Source organism: Felis catus, chromosome C1 (assembly GCF_018350175.1).
Source record: "Felis catus isolate Fca126 chromosome C1, F.catus_Fca126_mat1.0, whole genome shotgun sequence".
Lineage (NCBI taxonomy): Eukaryota > Metazoa > Chordata > Mammalia > Carnivora > Felidae > Felis > Felis catus.
In genome coordinates, this window is record NC_058375.1 from 211,830,909 (window position 1) to 211,854,115 (window position 23,207).

The 23,207-nt window shown below is 45.0% G+C and overlaps 1 protein-coding gene across 2 annotated transcripts in view; it reads right to left on the minus strand.

Moving 5' to 3' along the window:
• Nucleotides 1-23,207, minus strand: part of DNER (delta/notch like EGF repeat containing) — a 320,460-nt gene that overhangs the window by 94,681 nt on the left and 202,572 nt on the right. For both annotated transcript variants that reach the window (XM_045034583.1, XM_023259772.2), the window contains exon 7: nucleotides 1,286-1,399. In XM_045034583.1, coding sequence (XP_044890518.1) covers nucleotides 1,286-1,399 — 114 coding nt within the window. The remainder of the gene's footprint in view (nucleotides 1-1,285; nucleotides 1,400-23,207) is intronic.

A 23,207-nucleotide genomic window follows, 5' to 3' on the forward strand; every position in this document is an offset into this window, starting at 1 on the left:
CTTCCATAACATCCCTCCAAGCGGAAATGAGAACTTCCTCTGAGTACAAAATCATATCTTGAAAACCAGCTTGCTAACTATGGTCACCTGCCTGCCCCTTCAGGTCGAACTACTCTAACAGTAAACCTATTTTTAACTAAAAGTAGCTAAAAGGGCACCTGGGTGGCACTTCGGTGCAGGTCACGATCTCGTGCTTCACGAGTTCCAGCCCCGCGCCGGGCTCTGTGCTGACAGCTCAGAGCGTGGAGCCTGCTTCGGATTCTGTCTCCCTCTCTCCCTGCCCCTCCCTTGCTCGCGCTCGCTCTCTCTCTCTCTCTCTCTCTCTCAAAAATAAACATTAGGGGCGCCTGGGTGGCGCAGTCGGTTAAGCGTCCGACTTCAGCCAGGTCATGATCTCGCGGTCCGTGAGTTCGAGCCCCGCGTCAGGCTCTGGGCTGATGGCTCAGAGCCTGGAGCCTGTTTCCGATTCTGTGTCTCCCTCTCTCTCTGCCCCTCCCCCGTTCATGCTCTGTCTCTCTCTGTCCCCAAAATAAGTAAACGTTGAAAAAAAAAATGAATTAAAAAAAAAAATAAACATTAAAATAAATAATAAATAAATAAATAAAAATAAAAGTAGCTCAAAAGATGTGACTTTCCAGATAACCTGAAGTCTCTAAGGTGTTAGAAAGTTGATTTAAAAATAAAAGCAGGTGACGGGCACCCGAGTGGCTCAGTCCGTCGCGCGTCCAACTCTTGATTTTCACTCAGGTCATGACCTCCCAGGTTCGGGAGATGGAGTCCCGCATCCGGCTCTGCGCTAAGAGCTCGGAGCCTGCTTGGGATTCTCGCTCTCTTGCCCTCTCTCTCTGCCCCTCCCCTGCTCACACCCTCTCCCTGCCTAAAGGAATAAACATTTTTTAAGAATAAAATAAAATAAAAGCAGGTGAACTTCATGTTGAAATATTTTCTATGTGTACTGGTATCTAAAACAAACAAAATTTTGAAAATTTAACGCGTGAAATTTAGGAAACAACTTATAGTTATCACTGTGTTACATGTATTCATTTTCAAGGTGTAAGTAAAATCACAGAAATTCCTAGATTATGTCTAATATTCAAACATAATTCTCAAGCTATTCTAGCACAGAATTTTTAAAGAAAAGACTACCTTATATTTCGCTTTATAAATGGAACAAATGGAGGAAGTTCTCTCGCACGAAGGTTTTCAGAAATTTAAAGCTGATCAAAGTAGTTTATGGGTTAAAAATGGGAAGAAAAAACAGGTATCCTTAGGCAATAATACTTACCTTCTGGACACTGGCAGGTGAATCCACTGAGACTAGAAATGCATGTTGCTGCATTTCTGCATGGGTCTAGGATACAGTAATCAATCTTGGATTGGCACAGCTCTCCAGTATAACCTGAATAAAACAAGATAGATATTTTATAAAATGTGTTATTCCACAACCATTGCGAACTACCCCGGGAACTGATGGAGTCTAATCAGTACCCCACCCACCAAAAGCAGCAGCTTTGAGCAAAAGAGCCCCCCACCCAGCCACTCCTCCTCGGTCTGCTTTGGTTTTGCAATGAGAAACAGTCTGAGCAGTTTAGAATCACAGTTCAAAAATCATTTACTTTGCAAAAATCTTTTACTGCAAGGAGAGACTTTCCTTCAGCCTTAGCCCCGCACTTTACTTTGAAATACGAGTCAGAACCTTCCGAAACTGAGGGTTCCCAGCTTCCGTCGGACACAGAACAAAACACAGTCTACAATGTGTTTGTAGACGAGAGGCCATCTAACTGAGAGGCCATCTAACTGAGAGGACGGCCACTTTCCCTGTGTCAGTGTCATCCCAATACCTATTTTTAAAAAGCACAAGGAAAAACGCTAGTCATTAAAATTTCTTTAATTTATATTTTACAGCTGGAAGAACCGTTCTGTGTTAATGCCATGCCCCATTCCTCCATTTTAAAGATAAAGAGATTGAGACACACATAATGTTAAGGACCTGAATATATTATTCTTGGTTTTATTTGAATCCCATCCAGCCTAGTAAATTCTCTGTGAAGCAAGACTCTGGCGGGGATTTCATTGGACAGTAACATAAACACATGTGTGATACGGAAGTAAGGACTCCCATCTATGAGAATGCAACCCAAAAGCTTTAAATAAATTCCACATTAGGGGAGCCTGGGTGGTTCAGTCGGTTGAGCATCTGACTTCAGCTCAGGTCATGATCTCACAGTGTGTGGGTTTGAGTCCCATGTCGGGATCTGTGCTGACAGCTCAGGGCCTGGAGCCTGCTTCAGATTCTGTGTCTCCCTCTCTCTCTCTGCCCCTGCCCCGCTTGAACTCTCTCTCTCTCTCTCTCTCTCTCTCTCTCTCTCTCTCTCTTTCTCAAAAATAAACATCAAAAAAATTTTAAGTGAATAAATTCCACGTTACTTAGTAACTTTGAAAACAAAGCCCTCCAGAGAAATAAATTCATTTTAAAATGGAAAATGGCTATGAAAGAAACTTCGAACACAAGATGTCAAACAGAAAGAGGCTCTGCCCTTAGTTCTGTTATTTGAGTGACAGAACTCTTAATAATTTGGAGATGATTCCTATCAGAAATTTTTATGCACAGATATTTTCTACATGATTATAATCATACTGTAGCATTTTATACCTTGCTAGGCTGTACATTAAGTATTTAAAAACTTGTCTTTCTGAATTATTAGTTTTGAAAGACTGTCATTAGCAGGTGAATCTGAGATTTGCAAAAGTAAATCGGTGATATTAAAAGAGGGATGATTCGCCTGAGCTTCAATTACCTGCAAAACGAGTGTAAATTACAGATTGTGAATGTGGAGGCATTTATGTACAACCTTACTCTCCCCTACAGGCTTGAAAACAGCTCAGGAGATTGTAGTTTATTAGTGAATGTGATAAGATGAATAAAATAATTGTATAAACTAAAAATCCAAACACCAGGACAAAAAGCTGTCTCAAAGTTGCAGAACAGAATATCTTAATATGATAACAGTATGTTCATAGATCTTCAAATGACGGCCCTAAATTCAGAATGAGGGAGAGCAAACTGTTTTTCAGAAGAGTGCTACAAATAAGTTTCTGACTAAAAATCATAGCTAATACCTATAATAGAACACTTCTTTTTTCTTCTATGCATTAACTCATCCTCACTGCAAACTATGAGGTCAGTATCATAACCATGTCCGTTTCACGAATGGGGAAACTGAGAACTGGGGAGTTTAAGTGATTTTCACAATGGCACACAGGGAGTCAAACTCCTGAGCCCAATCCCTTAAATGCATCATCATGCCTGAGGCAACATGCATCACATGCTCAAAAACATGTATTTAACATGAAGGGAAAACAACAGAAAATGATGTATAAGGAAATGCACAGACATAGATAGACACAGACTAAACACCATGGTTATTCTTGGGCTTACCAAAAATTTTCTTTAAATCCCTGCTTTCAACATTTCTACAACAGACTACAAAAGTACCTTCATGAGAAAGCCAATTACAAATACTGGCTTCTTAGAAGCAGTGTGCTTACAGGATATAGAGTCATGAATCCTGCCATCACGAAGATCTTAAAACTGTGACCACAGAATCACACAAAATCATTAAAAATAGCCAAAAGCCAATGAGATGTCATACATCTGTAAGGGATGTATATGTCCCTACCAGACAGAAACACTATGAGCAAAATTCAGGATTCCATGAGCTTCGAAGTTCTTTAGAGAAAATTTTAACATTCACTTTCTTTGAACTTTTTATTTGGGAGTTTTAAACATATCTAAACGTAGAGAGACTAGTATATAAGCCTCATGTCTCTATCACCTAACTTCAACAATCACTAGCATTCTGTCCATTTAATTTCATCTAGCTCTCTCATAGTTTTATATTTTCCCTGTTGGGGTATCTTAAAGCAAATTTCATTTCACCTGTAAAGACTTCAAGATGTATCCTGAACTAATGGAGATTTTTTTTTTAAGATCACTTCTAATGGCCTCTTTAATGTGCGGTCCCATTTACAAACTGAATTAAACACTTTAAACTACATTTATTAATTTCAACAATTTCTTTTTAAGAACCCCATTTGTCTTCCCATGCATTTAATTCACTATTATCTAATAAATCTAATAAATTAAACCTTAAGCGCTGTTAAATGCTCCAATATTTACGCATTCAAGTGTAGTAGGATTTCAACCTAAGAGGTCAATCCACATTGCAGTGTGTGGGGTGTTCGGGATTGTCCAACAGTACTTAGTGGTGGAGATTCTAACGTCTTGCACTGCCCGAGACGACCCAGTACAAGAAAATTTTCTTACTCAAATGCCAATAGTCCTCTCTAATGAGGAACACAGGTCAGGGACCAGTCACTGTATCATTCAAGCTTTACAGCTTTCTCACAAAGATTTTTTCAGTAGGGGAAACATGAAACTATAAGCAAAAGTGTGTACTTAGACCTATAAAGTATGTATATATTGGCATGTCTACAGGTTCGATATAACTGGAAAAGAAAAACAGCAATGGAGGAGTGAGGGAGGCAGGGAAGCACAGCTGGGATTATGGGATTATGGGATTACTGAGTATCCTTAGCTGCAGGTGACCAGCTGGTCAGTTACTAGCAATAACCAGCCTGTGTGTCTGCCCGGCTGTAATTCAGGGCCTGACGCTTGTCCACACCAGGCCAGGCATGACTCTTGACGTCAAAGAAAGTAGTTCCAATTTAGTCCGAAGTCCCAGGAGCGCCATCACTGACTGCATTGAGCCAACTGGAGCCAGATCTGGGAGAGGACAAGGAACTGCGAGTGTCCTGTTGCTGGTTTCAGGGACTCTTAAACACCAGTGAGTCATTTCTTAGACCCACAGAAAGCAGAAATCTACAGTTGTCAGACAAATCCCTGATATTAACCTATATATAATATTCTGAACTGCACATCTAAGGCATACACAAATTACCCATCCATGTCTGTTGTTTTTTCATTTGATATCATAACCAAGGTGTTAAAACTAAATGAGTGAATGGAATTTAAATTTTACAAGACCATGAAGGCTTTGCCTGGGTTCTTTCTTCCATCTTGCGGGAAGCCGGTATCTTCTCTGGGGAATAAAATAACCATGCTGATCATGGACATTTCCTCACCCAACCAAAGCAGTGACACACATTCAGAGGACCTTGTGGAATGTTCAAGCAAAGCAATGATTGTGTCAACACAGTGGATAAGAAAGGTATTAGGTGGTCATTTCGTGCATGTTGCTAACAGGAGAATTTTCTCTAACACAGACACACACACTCACACACACATACACACATGCACACACGTGCACGCGCCCACACACACGCATGCGCACACACACACACACACACACACATGGGCATTTCAGGACTTAAAGACCTAGCTCATAAGTTCCCAATGGGATATTGGCAAGGCACAAAGAAAAGCCCATGTAAAGGCCCAGCAGTATGCATGAAAGGTGTGGATGCCATTCAGACGTCCTTAAAAATGCACAACAGAGAAAATCTCCTTCATTCAGGTTTCCAATGACAAAGTCTATACCCAACTACCAAGGCAAATAGCAGTAACTGTCTCCATTCCTTTCCTTAGAACGAGTGATATGGCCCCTTCTTAGCCAAACCCGAAGCATTCATGGACCCCCTTCCAAATTAGTGTTATAACCACATGGTGCTTTCACGCTGCCCAGGTCGGGACATCATTGCCTCTCACCAGGACCTGAGACAGGCCCCCCAGCCCATCTCCTTACCCCTACTCTTGCTTTCCTACAATCCATTCTACAGTCCACGTGGGAGTAGCCGGAGAGATTTTTTTAAGACATAGCTTATATCCTATTATTCTTAAAACCTTCCACTTGCTTTACAAAGGGCTGGGAACAAAACCCAAACACTTGACTCCACGGGTAAAAGGCACAACGTGATCCGGCCCCTGCCTCCTTCATCCCCACACATTCTCCCCATCCTCCACTGCACTGTGGCCACCGTGGAGTCCAAGTGTCCCTAAAGTCACCAAGCTTCTTCTCACAGTCTTTAATGGTGTTTTCAGGCTGTGGCCTCAGGACCACACAAAGATGTGACAGAGACACAGGATACAACGAAAGTAGTTGTGGTCCTGCCCTAGAAAGAGAAGTGTGGCATGAATTTAAAACCGTCACGTAACAAAGGGGCGCCTGGGTGGCCCAGTCAGTTAAGTGTCTGACTTCGGCTCAGGTCATGATCTCGCAGTTCATGAGTTTGAGCCCCGCATGGGGTATGTGCTGACCAGCTCAGAACCTGGAGCCTGCTTCAGATTCTGTGTCTCCCTTTCTCTTTGCCTACCCCACTTGCACTCTGTCTCTCTCTTTCTCTCTCTCTCAAAAATAAATAAACATTTAAAAAATTTAAAAAAAAAACTGTCATGTAACACAAAGCTCCAGAAGAAAGTCAGCAATAAACCTAGGGAAAGGGACTACAGGAAATGCAGGGGAGTTTCATCTGTAAGAGCAGGAAGCAGAAGTGGGGGGGGGGGTTAAAAATGAATTTCATAAAGGAGTAGAGGACCTAAGAGAGTACATTAAAGTCGTCTCCAGCACCAGGTAGGGAGACGTGAAATCCAGCGATGCAGGGTAGGAAGTCTGCTACAAACTCGAGGGGGATGACAGATAAAATCAGAACAGTTAGGTCAAGATGTCTTATGAATCCAGGGGGTTGTGTGTTGTGAAATCAACCCCATTTGGAGAGTGTGAACCAGTGTTTACTGCCATTGGAGGCAGTAAGGGAGAAGAGTGGCCTCTGTGTGTTCATCACCGACCTGAGAATTGTCCCGGATGCCCGGGTCTTGGGAGACAGGCAAAAATCTCTCTCCCGGAAACAACCTCCAACCCCTGAGTGCCTGTTCTAATTCGTTTGGGTCAAGAACTGCAATTAGCCGAGAATAACACAGCTCTCCCCTTAGCGGTCTGAGTCTTTTACCCCAGAAAGAGGAAGAACCGCATACACAGATGGTGACGTGATGTCAGAGATCGAGCAAAGAATGTGTCGTGATTGGGATAATTTGGTGCATGAGAGCGTCTATCAGACTTCGATTCAATTAAAATGTTCAGCTGAATAATTGATTTTTGATGCATGAATTTAAGTTGAAAGATAAGGCTAAGCCAGTATATGCTGAGAAGTTTAATGGAGCTTGAGAATCACTATGATTTATGTTTAATTCTTGCAAGGGAACAAACACAAAAGATCATTTCAGATCACCTTCCCTACGCAGGAAAGCCTAGAGTGGCCATCAGAAACCTCAGCCCTGGAGTCCCACCGCCACCTTGCACCAAGTGTTCCCTCTGAGCCTACACCCTTCCACGGCCGCCCCTGCCATTAGCCGGGTCTCTGTGCAGAGATCACCTGCTCGGACCTCAGGCCTCAAGCCCTTCTTTCTTCTTCTTCTTAGCACGTACCTCTACTTGACAAGACACAAGTAGACTCGTTACCTCCCCACCTAGAAGGTGACCCATGGAAGCAGGGCTTTGTCCTAGAGTCTCCTGCTGTCCCCCATAGGGTTCCTTCATGCTCCATCAATTATGTTTATTAACCAAAAGGCCTTTCTTTGTTGGTTTTCTTTCAACAACAAATTCCCTAAGAATTGGGAGTTCGCCTTTCTCGGTAATCTCTGAATCCTCGATACTTAAACATTTCCTAGCACAAATCAATCAACTTGCTTCAAGCTTCTGCCCTAAAATCAACCATATCTCTCAACTTAGATTTAGCCTCTCCTTATGCAATAATACCCAGAACAGCATGGGCAAAATATGCGACTGTTTTTTCCCTAACGCACATTAAAATAAATACATGGCTATTAAACTACGCATGTATCCTTTCAAACAGGTGCTGTCTAAAATCACCTTGTGTTCTGCCACGGTCTATGCTTCCAATGCGGGGGACACCACAGTGGAGCAAGTGCTCTGCTAAAGGACCCCTCCTCCCCAGCCAGACTGGGATGGATGAAAAGTTACGCTGACCCCCTTCTGAGCTTCAGTCTTACTTCTCCAAGAAGCGTTCGGCACCTTCCACAGGCGCCTAAGACACGGCAAATCGACAGACCTGAAGCAGGACTCGTTGCTCTGCAACAGTCCATCCAGGTTTAACTCCCTAGGTCAGACTGATTCTCCACCAGGATGATTCTCTCTACCCTCCGACACCCTCTCCCCTCCCAGGGAACACTTGGCGATGTCCGGAGACATTGTCTATTGTTACGCCACTGGGGGGTGCTACTGGCATCCAGTAGATAAGAGTCAGGATGGTGCTGAACATCCACAGTGCACAGGACAGTCCCCTACAACAAAGAATGACCAGCCCAACGTGCCTCTCACGCCAGAGTTGAGAAACCCTGGTTTAGGTCAATGAGACCTTGGTCCTTCAGATTACAAACACTTGTCTTCATCCCAATGCCTTTTATCTTCCCTTCAACAGAAACCTGTCCTTTCGAAGCAGGGATATCGAACCTTCAGCACATTTTTAGAAATCAAAATCCATTCATTGAATAAATAATGTAATAATTGGTTCCAAAATAGAAGACTATTGGAAATACCGCTCTCTCCTTTTAGGGAATCCCAGAGGTTTCATCATTTCTTTGGAGAACATTCTACTGCAACAAAGAAGATTTAAGAAAAGCTATGCCTTGGGATATATAATAAGGATGCCTTTCAAGGACATATGGACGACTGGCAAAGCTCTCAACTCCAAATGGAGGCTTAGTGCTTTTAGAGCACCTGACCATGAGCAATGATGTTGGACGAAATAAAGCACATGTACTAAGTGAAGGCCGGCAGATGGTAAAGCAACCAGATACCTTGTAGGAAATGCATTGAACCGAATAATCCATTCAAGTGGATGCATTCCCAGATTACATTTGGTCTAATGTATACTTGGAGTCTTTAATTTTATACTATTTTGTACTTAAGTAGAAAACATAACTTAAAATGTATCCATGTATAGAGAGAAAAATGGCTAAGTTTTCCTGCGAGCATCCAAATGGTTTGGAGACAACTACATCCTAACAGTATCTTTTGATCGCAAGCAACATAACCAAAAACCTGTACCCCACAGCACCCCCAAATCACTGTCTATGCTGGTTGTGCTCTTGAAATGAAGAAAAACCTTCTCGAGTTCAATGATAAATCACCAGTACGCAAAGTTGGCTAAATGAGTCAGGCTGTTAAAAAAACAAGGCCAGTTTCAGATTCTGTGTCTCCCTCTCTCTGTGACCCTCCCCCATTCATGCTCTGTCTCTCTCTGTCTCAAAAATAAATAAACGTTAAAAAAAATTAAAAAAAAAAAAACAAGGCCATAGATCAGTTGCTTTTCTAAACATCCTGCTTCCCTGCACAACTGTTTCTGTGCATGTTTACTTCGATATTCCTTTACGGAAACAAAGCTATTCCTCTGTGTTGCTTTGATTCAGGGAGGTAGGATCTAATTGTTTCTTTGGAGAGCCATCCTGAAAGCTTCCAAGGTGGGAAGGTGGCGGGAGCTATTTTTAACATTCCTGGTCTCTTAATAGCTGGCTGTGCAGTCAGGCGAAGCTACTCGTTTTGTACTGAAAAGCTGATGGCAGGGAGAGAACCCACCAGCCTCGGCTCCTGCCCTTGGGGGATCAGAGCAGCTGGGCTGGGGCTGCAGAGATGCAGCGCCTAATATTAGCACTCTGAAGCAAGAAATAAATAGCAGGAATCTGTGGGCCATCTAGACATTCAACCTCAGAGGCATCCAATTTCAAAGTCAGAAGGCAGGAATTATTTAACAGAAAAAAAGTAGTGAGATCTGCTGGCAGGGGAAAAACAAACACATCTGAACAAATGCAAACATGATTTAAAAACCAAGGGCAAAGGAAGGAAGACATAGAAGGCCCATCTGTGAAAGGCAGTCAATAAAATGTAATTAAAATCGGAATATGCAATAGACAGAAAAGCATGGAAGAAAGCTGACATCCAGCAAAATCAGGAAAAATTAATCTCAAAGTTAGAAAGTAACCAGACCGAATTAGCACACATAGGTAAGAGGCACAGTGGAAAGGACAGTGCCTTGCACAGTCAAAGGTCAGGGACGGCCATACAAAGCTCAGCTGAGTAGCACATCAAAGGACTGACTTTGACCTTCTCGTCCCCCTTGAGTGAAATATGGAAAATGTCAATACATGGCTTCCAGGGTGGTTGTAATGACCGAATGAGACCCACTCTGAGCAGCATGGGCATTGCTATCAATCTACATAGCTTGCACCGTGCCCGATTACATCGCAGATGGCTCAATGTTTTTGAATGAATGGCTAATTTACGGATTTTAACACTGCCAAGCAATAAGCCAATATTATTGGATCTCTCAGTTTTTAAAAGGCAGTTTAGACCAGCAGTTCTCCAATGTGGTCCCTAGACCAGAGGCATCAGCATCACCTGGGAACTCGCTACAAACATAAATTCACCAGCATCATCCCAGACCTACAGAATCAGAGACTCTTGGGAGGGGGTGGGGCGAGCGGAGGGCAGAATACAGGCTACAATCTGGGCCTTAAGAAGCCCTCCAGGTGATTCTGATTCAAGGTACATGCTAAAGTCTGAGAACCACTGGTCCAGGAAACTAGCAGCAATTTTTAAAATATCAAATATTAATATTATTCATTTAAGAGTTACACATGTGACAGATTACAAAAGAAAAAGACCGAAGAGTGAAAGTCAAATATTGCATGAAAAAGCCTTTACTGACTGCACTGCGGGCACATGTTTTTTCTTTCTGTGACTGGGAGCCCCCAGGCTTGATGATCGTGCCCTTCACTGCATTGTTTCCAGATCTGCTTTCCTATTATTTAAGAGCAGGTGTTGGGGATTCGTGTCCCCCAACCCCTACCACACAGCCAGGGACTCTGGAAGTACTCATTATAAAGTAATTAATGACTACGTAGCACCATGCATCGCTATTTTTAGAATAATCTCTTTCGTTCCATTTTCCTAGAACCCAAATAAGAAACTGTGATCTTGGTAGAGGCCAGACTATACGTGACACCTATAGGGTCTAATCTGGTGATTACAAAGTGAGAGAGATTTCAAGAAATTTCCTTTCATTAAGGATGTCCTGATGACTCTCCAAGAAAAACTGAAACCAAAGGGAGAAAAGTATTACATTAAGAATTTATGCCACGAGACAGACAGGTTAAGGGACTGACTTCAAGATATTTATCAGCTGAGGGGCGCCTGGGTGGTGCAGTTGGTTAAGCGTCCGACTTCAGCCAGGTCACGATCTCGTGGTCCGTGAGTTCGAGCCCCGCATCGGGCTCTGGGCTGATGGCTCAGAGCCTGGAGCCTGTTTCCGATTCTGTGTCTCCCTCTCTCTCTGCCCCTCACCCGTTCATGCTCTCTCTCTGTCCCAAAAATAAATAAACGTTGAAAAAAAAAAATTTAAAAGATATTTATCAGCTGAATTGTAGGTTTGTATAATAAACCAAGCTATAGGGAAGGTAGGTATTTGTTCTCTGAGAAAGAATTTTTTTTATTTTTTTAAATTTTTTTTTAACATTCATTCATTTTTGAAAGGCAGAGAGAGACAGAGCATGAATGGGGGAGGGGCAGAGAGAGAGGGAGACACAGAAACAGAAGCAGGCTCCAGGCTCTGAGCTGTCAGCACAGAGCCCAACATGGGGCTCGAACTCACGGACCGTGAGATCATGACCTGAGACAAAGTTGGCCGCTTAACCGACTGAGCCACTCAGGCGCCCTGAGAAAGAATTTTTGATGAGTGAAAATTCACAGCTGGGGAATCTGAGACACGTTCAGAGGAGTGAAGACGCTTTCCCACGAAGCAAACACACAGCGTGAGCCAAAGCAGGGTCACGGTACCAAACAGGCACTCTCAGACGCACTGGCTGAGGCCCCGGGGAGGATGATGGGGCTGCGGCCTCAAACCCACATGCTGCAGAGCTGGGGTACCAAAGCAGCATCCGTGAAGGTTTCTGATCGGAGTGCAGACGTGGGGAAGGCATGTCGGAGACCGGTCGCTTCCTGTTCTCACCCACTTCAATTTAGGGGGAGGGCTTAACTCTCGTCCCTTCCTCGGGCATAGGCGCTGTAGATGGGCAAAACGGGGGCAGGGTGGGGGGGGCACGGGCCCAGCCTCTGGGGAGGCAACAAGGAGGATGAAAGCACCCATCCGCTGAACTTGTACTAGCACTGAGAGGCTCAAAGAGGTGCCCTTGGCACATCCCCCATTCTGTGGCCGTGCGTAGATGTGTGCATGTGCATGTGTGGATGTGTGCGTTCTAACTCCTACAAGGTCGAGTTGTTATTCCATTTCACAGGTGAGAACATTTGGGCTCAAGAGAGCAAGGTCGAGCTGGAGAGTGGCTCAACCTGCAATCGCACCCAGGACCACAGGCTCCCAACCCCACATTTCTTTACTCCTCGTGTGTGTTATACTTCCTTTTCATGAGGCCTTTTTATTTTTTTAACATTTATTTTCGAAAGACAGAGACAGAGTGAGCAGGGGAAGGGCAGAGAGAGAGAGAGAGAGAGAGAGAGAGAGAGAGAGAGAATCCGAAGCAGGCTCCAGGCTCTGAGCTGTCAGCACACAGCCCGACACGGGGCTCGAACCCACAAATCATGAGATCATGACCTGAGCTGAAGTCAGGCACTTAACCGACTGAGCCACCCAGGCGCCAAGGTCAGCACGGAGACAAGGAAGAGTGGGCAGGGAGCGGGTCTTAGCAGAGGAGAAAAGGACCTTCTGAGGGTCTCACGTGGTCCACAGTGGCTCCCTAGACAGGGGCGACACAGAGGAGCCGAGGCCAAGTCACTTGCCGGGGAAGCAGCGTTGGGGCACAGGGCAGGGCACGGAACCGGCGGCTCCACAAGAATGGCAGCAGGGACAGCAGCCGGCATTTGCTGGGTGAACACGGCACAGGCACCGTGTTCCCTAAACCTCACGGCACCCCTGGAGTGCGGTGCCGTGGATTCCGTCAGCCTTCCCAGGTCACGGACAGGAAGCTGGACCCAGCGCGATGAAGCGATTTCCCTCAAGTCCCAGGGGAAATGAGGCTTCTGGAAGCAGGGCGGGGGGACCGTGGAGAGGGCAGACCGCCTTATCGCAATCATTCAGGCAGAAGGAGACGACAGCCTGGATCAGGGCATGGGGGATGGGGGGGGAAGAGCTGGGGCAGGTGGGAAATCGCTGTAAATCGAGCAAACCTGGTGACTGGTCCAAAGGTAAGACGAGGGGCTTCCAGGCTGAGTGACAAGGGTGGTGATGGCACCGTTGATAGAAACCAGAGCTCTGGAAAAGGTCAGGTTTGAAAGTGTGTGAGAGGCAGAGGGAGGGGGGCCCCGCAGGTCTGGGGTCGAGTCCGAGGAGGACATGAGCCGTTAGCGGCGCCTTGGTCCCAATTCCACTGGGGGTGCTGGAGCGGAGGCGACAGGCTGGAAGGAAGGGTCTGGAAGCCAGACACTTAGAGGCGACAGCCGAGAATGAGTGATTGCTGCCGAAGGCAGAGGGAGGTGGCAGCAGAGGGGCAAGACGGTGGCTCCTGAGAGAGAAAGGGGAAAGGAAGGAGGGGAGGAGGGTTGGACCGGTTTCAGGAGAACAGACACCACGCAAGCCAGGCGAGAAACGCTTCTAAGGGGATGAGGACAAAGAAAGAGCCCTGGAAATTAGTGGGGAGGACACTCCACCAATAACCTTGGAGAGAAGCTTCATGATGTAAAGAGAAAGGAAGTGTAACTAAATGGGCAGGAAATCACAACATGGCCACAGATGGAGGTGTGGCCGTGATGAAGAAGATGAGGGGGAGAGAGAAGGGGGGGAGGGGAGGGGAGGGAAGGGGGGAGGGGGAGGGGAGGAAGAGATCAACATATGGAAGCAGCAGCAGGCACTTCCTAAATTTCTGCCTGTTGAGGGGCTGGATTTAAGATGAGACCTCGGCACCGCTGCTGATGAGACGCCAAGGACGAAGTTAGAAGAGGAAGGACGGCAGAGACAGAGAGACCGAAGAGGGCGGAAGCATAAGACCCTGGAGGAGGAGCGAAGGGAGATCGTAACCAGGGTAGGGTTCACAGTAGCACCATTCGCCACCACCAAACGGTGGAAACAACCCAAGTGTGCGCCAGTGGGTGAACAGATAAACACGAGGAGGGGTCTGCAGACAATGGGACATCATTCAGGCAGAAAAAAGAATGAAGCTACTTGCTACGACATGGATGAACCTTGAAAAGTCAGACACGAGGGGCCGCATAGCGAATAATTCAACTTACATGAAATGTCCAGGATGGGCAAGTCTATAGAGACCGGAAGTAGATCGGTGGTGGCCGTGGGCTGGGGGGAGGAGGTGGCAGAATCGGGGGGCAGCAGGCAAAGGGGAGAGGGCTGCTTTCTGGGGACACGACCGTGTTCTAAAATGGACTGTTGCAATTCTGTAAATATTCTGAAAATCACTGAATTGTACCCTTCGGCGGGGTGTGGATCGTATCTCAATGAAGCTGTTGTTAATGAAAACCTCTGGAGCCTTCCACATCTCCCCACGGCCACTCACACCCCCCACACACACCCCCAGCAAGTGTTACCAGCAACACCGTCACCATGTCCCAGACCCAAACTTCCACCGCTGACGGCACCACAGTGCTCCAGTCGCCGTTCTCTCTTGCCTGGAGAGTAGTCTCCCAATTTCCCCTCCCTGTGTTTCTTCTTCACCAGGTTTCAGAGTGACCCTTTCAAGAGAGAAGTCAGATGGCTTGCCCTAGTTCACACTAGGGCTGTCGCTTTCACGACAGAATCCCTGTCCTTCCTCCGTGGCCCAGTCCAGCTTCCTTCCCAGCACCAAGTCTCATCATTGGCTCTTAGACACTGTGCACGTACTCCTGCCTCAGGACCTTTGCATGTGCCATTCCCTCTGCCTGGATGCTATGCCCCCCAACAGTCACATCGTTCCCAAGCTCACAAGCTCATTGTATTCAGGTCTCTACACAGGCAGTTTCCCTTCAGAGAAGCCTCACCTGATCACCCTCATGCTCCCATTTCTTTTGATCTCTTCACCTGTTTTCTTTTTCTTCATTGCACCCATCACTTCCTGGCCCTCTCCCTTAACTACATACACACACACACACACCAAGAAACACACATGCTCACATTGTTGATTCCTCTCCCTCACTACAATGCAGCCTCCATGAGCATGAGGACATTGCTGTTTCACAGATGTAGTCCTGGCACCTGGCAAATTCCTGGCACAGTAGGAGATACTTGATAAGCAATTGTTGAATGAATGAGCAAGCCTCACTATTTTAAAGGCAAGGACACCCGAGAGCTGAAAGGTTGGGAGGGTCACGCAAGGTCATTTAACTAGTAAATGGAAGGCGCTGAATTGAAACCCTGAGCAGCAGGTTACAGTTTGGTTTGTCCCTTGGTCCCAGCTGGCACCATCTCTTGTCCTGCAAGTGGGTGAAGAGCCATCATGGGTCATGCATTCGCAGCCCATCGGAGAGGGCCATGCCCTCTGCCCTGTTCGTAACTAATGGAAAATTCACAAACCCGTGAATATGTTGCAGTGAAATGTACTCTGACCCAAAGATGGACACAGAGTGGAGAGGCCTGAAATCCTGTCTCCCACAAGCTTGCAGACCTTGGTCAAGTCCTTCAGTCTCCTGGGGTCACCCCTGCTCTCCCTGCCCCACGACCAGAGACGAGCTCTGAGGTGCCCTCCACTCGGAACCTCTGAACTAAGCCACGTGCAAAAACCCTCATTCACCTGCCCACACACTCACTTCCTGAGCTGAGTGAGGCTGGGTGTGAGGACCTACAGCCCATCCTACTCAGGGCTTGTCTCCAGGAGGAGGTGACCTGCTTCTGACTCACCAGTCAAAGGCATCTGAACACCTATCTGAGTGACACTGAGTAGAGCTGGGACGGGAACACATGAGATGTTCTCTGTGCCTTGGAAATGCCAAGCTTTAAAAAAAAAAAAAATAGGCTGAAATCACCAATAAGCTGGAACAATGAAGGGCTCTGAAGCTGAAAAATGCTTTGTGCAAAATGCTAATAATATTTCGGCAGTGGCAGTTTGGAACATGCATCGCAGCTATTCTTTTCAGAAAAAGAAATAGCTCCTCTGAGGAAAAACTGTATTCTCAATATTAGAAGGCTTTTCTAAAACAAATCCTGATTAAGGAAGTTAAATTTCAATTTAATCAGGCATTCCACATTCACTAATGTGCAAGGCATGGGGTTTGACACTGACAGGGGATGGAGAAATCAAGAATTTCAGGCCAGCCACAATCTGGTGGGGCAGGTGAAAAACACATATGCTACACAGAGAAGCCCGATGAAGAGAGACAAGAAAATTGAGTCCCTACTGCGTATCTGTGTGTGCCTCATATAGAATTTCATCTCGTTCTGTTCGTTCATTCATTCATTCATTCATTCAACAGATCTTTACTGAGCCCTACTGTGTGCCAGGCCCTGGGCTACATACTGGAGATACAAGTCCACAGAACAGACCAAGAGCTCATGTTCTCATTTGGTATACATAAGTCATGATGAGGGTTGCCGTAATCTTGCAGAGTCAGAGAAGCAGACCCAGAAAGGTGTGTGACTTGCCCAAAGAGTCCCACTAGAAAATGGTAAGGACACAGCAGGATTTGCACTGCTGGCTCTGGAACTGTAGTCCAGTGGGATGGGTAGGGGTGTAGTCCACAGCGCAGATGAGTGGTGTCTAGTCCACAGGGTAGATGGGTGGGGGTCTAGTCCACTGATGGGTAGGAGTCTAGACCACAGGGCAGATGGGTACAGGTCTAGTCCACAGGGCAGATGGGTGGGGGTCTAGACCACAAGGCTGACTCTAGCACCTGGGGCTCATGTAACCTCAGGAAACAAGGAGGGTCTCCAGGAAGCTTATTCTGGACCAGACAGTGTGACACTGGAGCTAGATGGGAAACAAACAGGGAAAACAGCCCACATTTCAGGTCTAATTGGCTGGGATTTATGACTGCAATCTGGGCATTCTGCCTCCAAAGCCTGTGCTCTTAAATAGTATGCTATAATTTTAAAAAAGAAAAGCCCCTTCTGGTTCTGTCCTTCACATGAGTTTGCCACTTATTAATTCTCACATGTGGCCCAGATCCTGTTCACCTCATCATGGCCAACCACTGTCACTGGGGGAGTTCACAGCTTCTTTGTCACAAGAAAACCAAGTGGCCGCAACTATTTCTAAATATGGTGCTGTCCTTCAGAGAGTCTGGTAACTTCTGGCACCTCCCTTGCTTCTATCCCTGTATGTGTTCTCTTAGAGAGGTCTCAGGGCTTCTGATGAAATCCACACCACATCAATGTAAACAGAAGGCCACCAAGGGCTTGAACAAACTCTGTTGCCAAAGTCAATAACCTCCTCTTAGGTTCTCCTGAACTATTTGCCGTTGTTGACAATCCCCTTCTTTTTGAAAACTATTGCAAGGAAGTTTCAAGAAAAATATCAATCACACTTGATAAAAAAAATCCCCTGCCCCAAATTAAAATTTTATTGGCTATAATCTGTAATTCATTTAACATCATAGACACATGTATATGACACTTATCAATGTTTTCCTACTGAAAAAATCATCTGCTGCTTTCAAAAAATTGTAATAAAAATCAAAAGGACAACTAAAGTAGAATTTATTACTTAATCAACTCTACACCCAATCTGCCATATTCATACATCTCTAACTTACCATGACTCAGAAAAATTATATTTGTATGGACATTTGACATAGAACTGAAAGCAAAATATAAAAATGTTAGCAAATTTGGATCTGAGCTTCTTCACTGATAATATTTTCACCAAGAAATGCTCTCCTATCAAGAGAAAAAAGCATTCCATCAAGACAGCAATGTCTCCAAGGAGAGACTTTGTTGGGAGTTTTTGTTCTCTGGTGAGAAGAATCCGGTTCGAAGTCATTCATTCATCAAACAAGGTAATTTCTCATGATCAAACTTGCAACAGCCAGAGCAAAGCAGGACAAACAGTTTTAAAGGAAAGCAGACTTCATATTCTTGGAGAGTTCTTATGCATTTACCTGGGGCTTCAGAGGTCAATTAATTGATGCTAATTAACCTGTAAATAGTTCTTCCACAAAGAAAATGTATTTTTCCTATAAAAAATAAGTTTCTTGAGGATGTTCAGGACTAAATGAAGTAGAAAACTCATTTTGAGAAACCAGTCCTTTTTCTTTTGACAAAAGTGTGTAATATTGCTTCTCTTAGGAAGACACCTGTTTGATGTGAGGACGCTGAAGGAAATGACATGGGCCTGGGCCACATATCTGTACCAGGAAAGTGCTCAGCAAGATGCTGAAGAACATGGGCTTTGGAGGCAGGCAGAGGGCCTGGGTCAAGTCCCAGCCCCAACAGTTATTGGCATGTGCACCTGGTATGACAGAAACCATGCGAATGTTCACCTCGTCTCCTCTTCCTAGTCAAAGCCTCTGGGGGCTAAGTGACTGAATTATGGCAAATGGCATGTGGTGGGGGTGATATAAGATATTTCCAGGTGCTGCTCGCAGAACATCGCACCCAATCAGCTCCCTCTATCCTTCAGCAGTGACTGTGAAGGCCACCTCTTGATGGTGGCACCTTCATGACACAAAGGGACCTGGATCCCTGAGTTGCCACCTGGAGGGAAGTGCCTTCATCAGACTATGACACGGGAGAAATTAACCTTCTCTTGGGAGCCACTGAGGTTTGGCGATTGATATATTATTGCAGCACAATCAAGTGTTACCCTAATATTCTTGGCCAAATTACAAACTTCCTCATACGTATAATTAAGACTGCTTAACTCAGAGATTGTTCTAAGAGCAACCTTGGAGAGCACTTAGCATGGGCCTGGCATGTGGTAAACAATAAGCATTAGCTATTTTGTGTGCACACACAGACAAGCATGCAAATACACATTAGCTATCCGTATGTGCACGCATGCACACACGCTTGCCTTGACTGCCCTGAAAAGCTCATGGAGAGGCAGAGCTGGAAGCTAGAAGTGGGAGGGGCTTATCCTGCAAGGAACACGAATTGAGAAGGTAGAGCCCTACTTAAGGAAACAGCAGGAAGAAGTCAGAAAGCAGACAAGCAAAGAGAGAGTGAGGGCACCAGGGTAACACTTCCTAAATCTCATCTAGCTCTGATCAGGATCTGCTCTAGAGCATAGCAGGAATGGAGGCCATGGAGAAGAGACCCACACAGGCCCAGCTCTGTGAAAGGCAAGGAAAGAAAGCTTTGGGGAGTCGGGGAGACCCTGACAGAGGCAGCGTGACTGAGAGACCCCAGCCTGTGCGAGGCCATCTTACGTGAAAGATACGCTATAGATTCAAGGCCAGCAGGGAAGACAGAAATAGCTGCTGGGGTTCTACAACTGCCTTAAACTTGTACAAAACAAGAAAGGGCTCCTCATATGTGGAGGGATTTCCTCACAAGTGGAGAACCCTAAGCAAACCACACGCCTTTCAGGAAGAAGCTCAGAGAACAACACATTCCAAATGCAGGGGAGATTATTTGCACTATTTTATAAAGTTGTTTAAACTGTGACCAATGCACAAAGGCATCTATATCCTTAATAAAAATGTGTATTATTTCATGAAAATTGAGAAGTCCTCAATCTGTGATATTCAGGAAACAGGACAACTGTTAGAAATAGCTTATTAGAGGGTCACCTTGGTAGCTCAGTCAGTTAAGCATCCGACTCTTGATTTCGGCTCAGGTCTGAGATCGAGCTCTGCATCAGGCTCTGCACTGGGGTTGGAGCCTGCTTACAACTCTCCCTCTCCCTCTGCCCCTCCCTCACTTATGCTCTCTAGAAAGGAAGGGGAAGGGAGGGAGGGAGAAAGAGAAAGAGAAAGAGAAAGAGAAAGAGAAAGAGAAAGAGAAAGAGAAAGAGAAAGAGAAGAAAGAAAGAAAGAAAGAAAGAAAGAAAGAAAGAAAGAAAGAAAGAAAGACAGAAAGACAGACAAATTTACAATGTGGTGTTATAAGATAGTTTTGTTGTTTTAATGGAAGAAAAAAAAGATGATCAGTTTATAAATCAAGATCAATTTGCCTGCCATCTCTTGGGTTCCTGATGAACTTACTGGCAATCACCAAACTCCCTGAGTCTATCTAAGTAGAATTATTAAAATTCATATTCTTAAAATGCAACTCCCTAGCCCTATGTCAATTGAGAGTCAAAGTATTTTTTATTGTTATTGCTATTACTGTTATTCGAAGTCCCAAGGAGAATCCTGTATATCTGTATGTGCCTCATAGCCAGGATGTGCTATTAACATGGAAGATGTTAAGTCATCTTAGATAAAGGTGAAATCCTTTTCCCCACTAATAAGTAAAAATAATTAGATATGCTTCTGAAAAATTTCAAATCAATGGGTAAATCATCACAGTGCAGAAACGCCTGAGAGTAAGCACAATTAAAAATGTATTAGGCATCCAGTCATTCTTAACTCTGTCAGTAGCTTTGTAGCAGTTTGGACACAATATAAAGTTTCAAATATTTCATATTTACACAAATGGAGTATTTTCAAAGAAGAAGAAAAATAAAATTATAGTAAAAGATGAAATTAGCTCCCTATCTCAACAAACATATACAAAAATAAAATTCATACTAAATAAAGGCTGGCAAAATTGAATTTTTAAATGCTTACTGGAAAATATAGGTTAATATCTTTTAGTTCTCCAGGTAAAGAAATACTTTCTTAAATAGTACATAAAATGTAGTAACTAGAGAAGTGTGCAGAATACAATAAAAATGTCCATTCATCAAAAGACCCCTCAAAGTGAAAAGACAGCTTACGAAGGAGAAAATACTTGCAGTTCATACAGCTGACAAATGGTTAGGATCAAAAAGAAACAAAGGACACTTACCAACCAACAAGAAGAACACACACACACACACACACACACACACGAGCAAGAGATAGGAAAACAGTATTTCATAGAAAAGACACACACGTGGCTAATAAACATGAAGAGGAGCTCGGGGTCACTAGTGAGCCACAAAATACAGAAACCACAATGAGACACCTTTTCGCACCCATTTAGTCAGCAAAAATGAAAACTTCTGATACTACAAAACATTGAAGAGGGTGTGAATTCACAAGACCAATTATGCATCACACGTGGGAGTATATAAGAGCGTGACCACTTTGGGAAACCCTCTGACATGACACCCCCCCAAAGCGATCAATTACGTAGCCTATATTCCAACAACTGCAGTCCTAGGTATATACCTAAAACAATCTCCAGCACACAGACGACCAAAGATACATACCCAAATGTGCCTGTCAGTCCCGGTCCACAGGGGAATAGGAGAATGGAATTTGATACAGCAGTCCAAAAGAACGAGCTCAAACAATATGGACACATCTCATGAAAAAAGAAAGCACCAGAGAATTACATGCATGATACCATAACATGACTCATGCATGGCACGGTTTTTATAAACATGAAAACAATTAAAGTGAAACTAAATTCTTCTATGAAAACACGTAAATAGTCTAACTTTACAAAAAGGAAAACCAAGGACAGATCAACTCAAGATTCAGAGTGATCATTCCCTGTAGATGGGAAGGGGAAGTCAAGGAGTGGGCTAATGAGGAAACTATTTGACTAGTTATGGGGTTGAACTTCTGGTTTTGATGTGGGTTTCACCAGGGATTATTACATTATTAAAATAGCTAAGAAAATATACAAAAGCAGGTTGCAGACAAAATGAGAGAGTGTCACCAGCCAAGCATTATGACCATTCCAATTCTGTGCACATGAGCTCCTTTAATAAAAGGGACAAATGCCCTTTGAGAACAGACTTAGGTAAAATATCAAACTGAAATCATTCCAGTCCAGACAGTGACCAGCTCCACCCACCAACCCTGACTGGGACTATTTATAGAAGGTCCGTTATTTGTTCTAACATGACTTACAAAGCGGAAATTGAAACCATCTTAAAGATCCATCACTAGATGGATTAAAACATGAGGCCATGTTCATATGCTTTCATTGATTCACCTCATCAGCACATTGACAGAGTGCCCACAATTTGTCAGACACTGTGGGACACAGTGATGAGCTAGACCGACTGGGGCCCCACTCCCATGGGGTTAACTCTGGTGGGGAAGACAGGCTATAATCAAAAGATCACACGTGTAAATGTGCCCTGAAAACAGATGAGGGCTGTCAAAGAAAGGAGCCTGGGGTTATGGAAGGGAAAGAGGGAGGGAGACTAGCTTAAACCATTTAGTGACACTTCCCCGGGGACAGGGGGCATTTAAGAGAGATCTGAAACAGAAACTTGGTGGTATTCATCGAGGCGAAAGGAAGGCAGAAGAGGGGCTGTGTAGGAACAAAGAAGGGAGACAGGCCTGCAGCAGAAGGGAGCTCAGGCCGTCAGGGAGATGAAAGGCCGAGGTGGCCAGACCCAGAGCACGGTGGGCAGTGCGGTGAGATGGGGCTGGAAAGGCGGGTGAGCAACAGGTCACAGAGGAGGATGAGGCTGAGGATATCGGTCTATTTCCAAAGAGCAATGGGAAGAAGGGGTTTAAGTAGGAAGGCAACTACATCAGATCGGCACTGGAAAATGATCACCTGCCACCATGAGGAGAACGGAAGGTATGGGGACAAAAGCCGGTGCTCACTTTAACAGGATCACTCTGGTTCGGTGTACCGCATGGTCAGGAGAACATGGAGAAGCGGTGGGAGGTACCCCAGTAGCACAGACAAGGGGCAGAGGCAGCTAGCTTAGGGGTAGCGTTAGTGGGGCTGCGGAGAGGGTGGTAGACTTGAGAGGTCTCTAGGCAGTAAAAATGGAGACCACTTGGAGGTAGAAGGGGTGTGGACAGTGAGGGAGAGGGAGGCACCCAGGACGACTTGCAGATACATGTACAGCTGATGGAAACAGATGGGACACTGGAAGCTGAGCAGAGTGGGGCTGGGGCATGATGAGCTCAACTGTGCAATGGCTGAGCTTAAGGTGGCCCGGGACATCTCAAGGGGGATGTCAAGTAAGCAGTAGATAAGGGGGTCTGGAGGGAGTCTGACCTGGAGATACAAATTTAGGAGACACGCTGTGTGACTGTTAAAATGAATGAGGCAAATCCACATGTAGTGACGTGAAAGGTTGTCTATGATGTACTGGCAAATATACACATACTATAATCACTTTTTTTAAAAAAGCGTATAGAAAA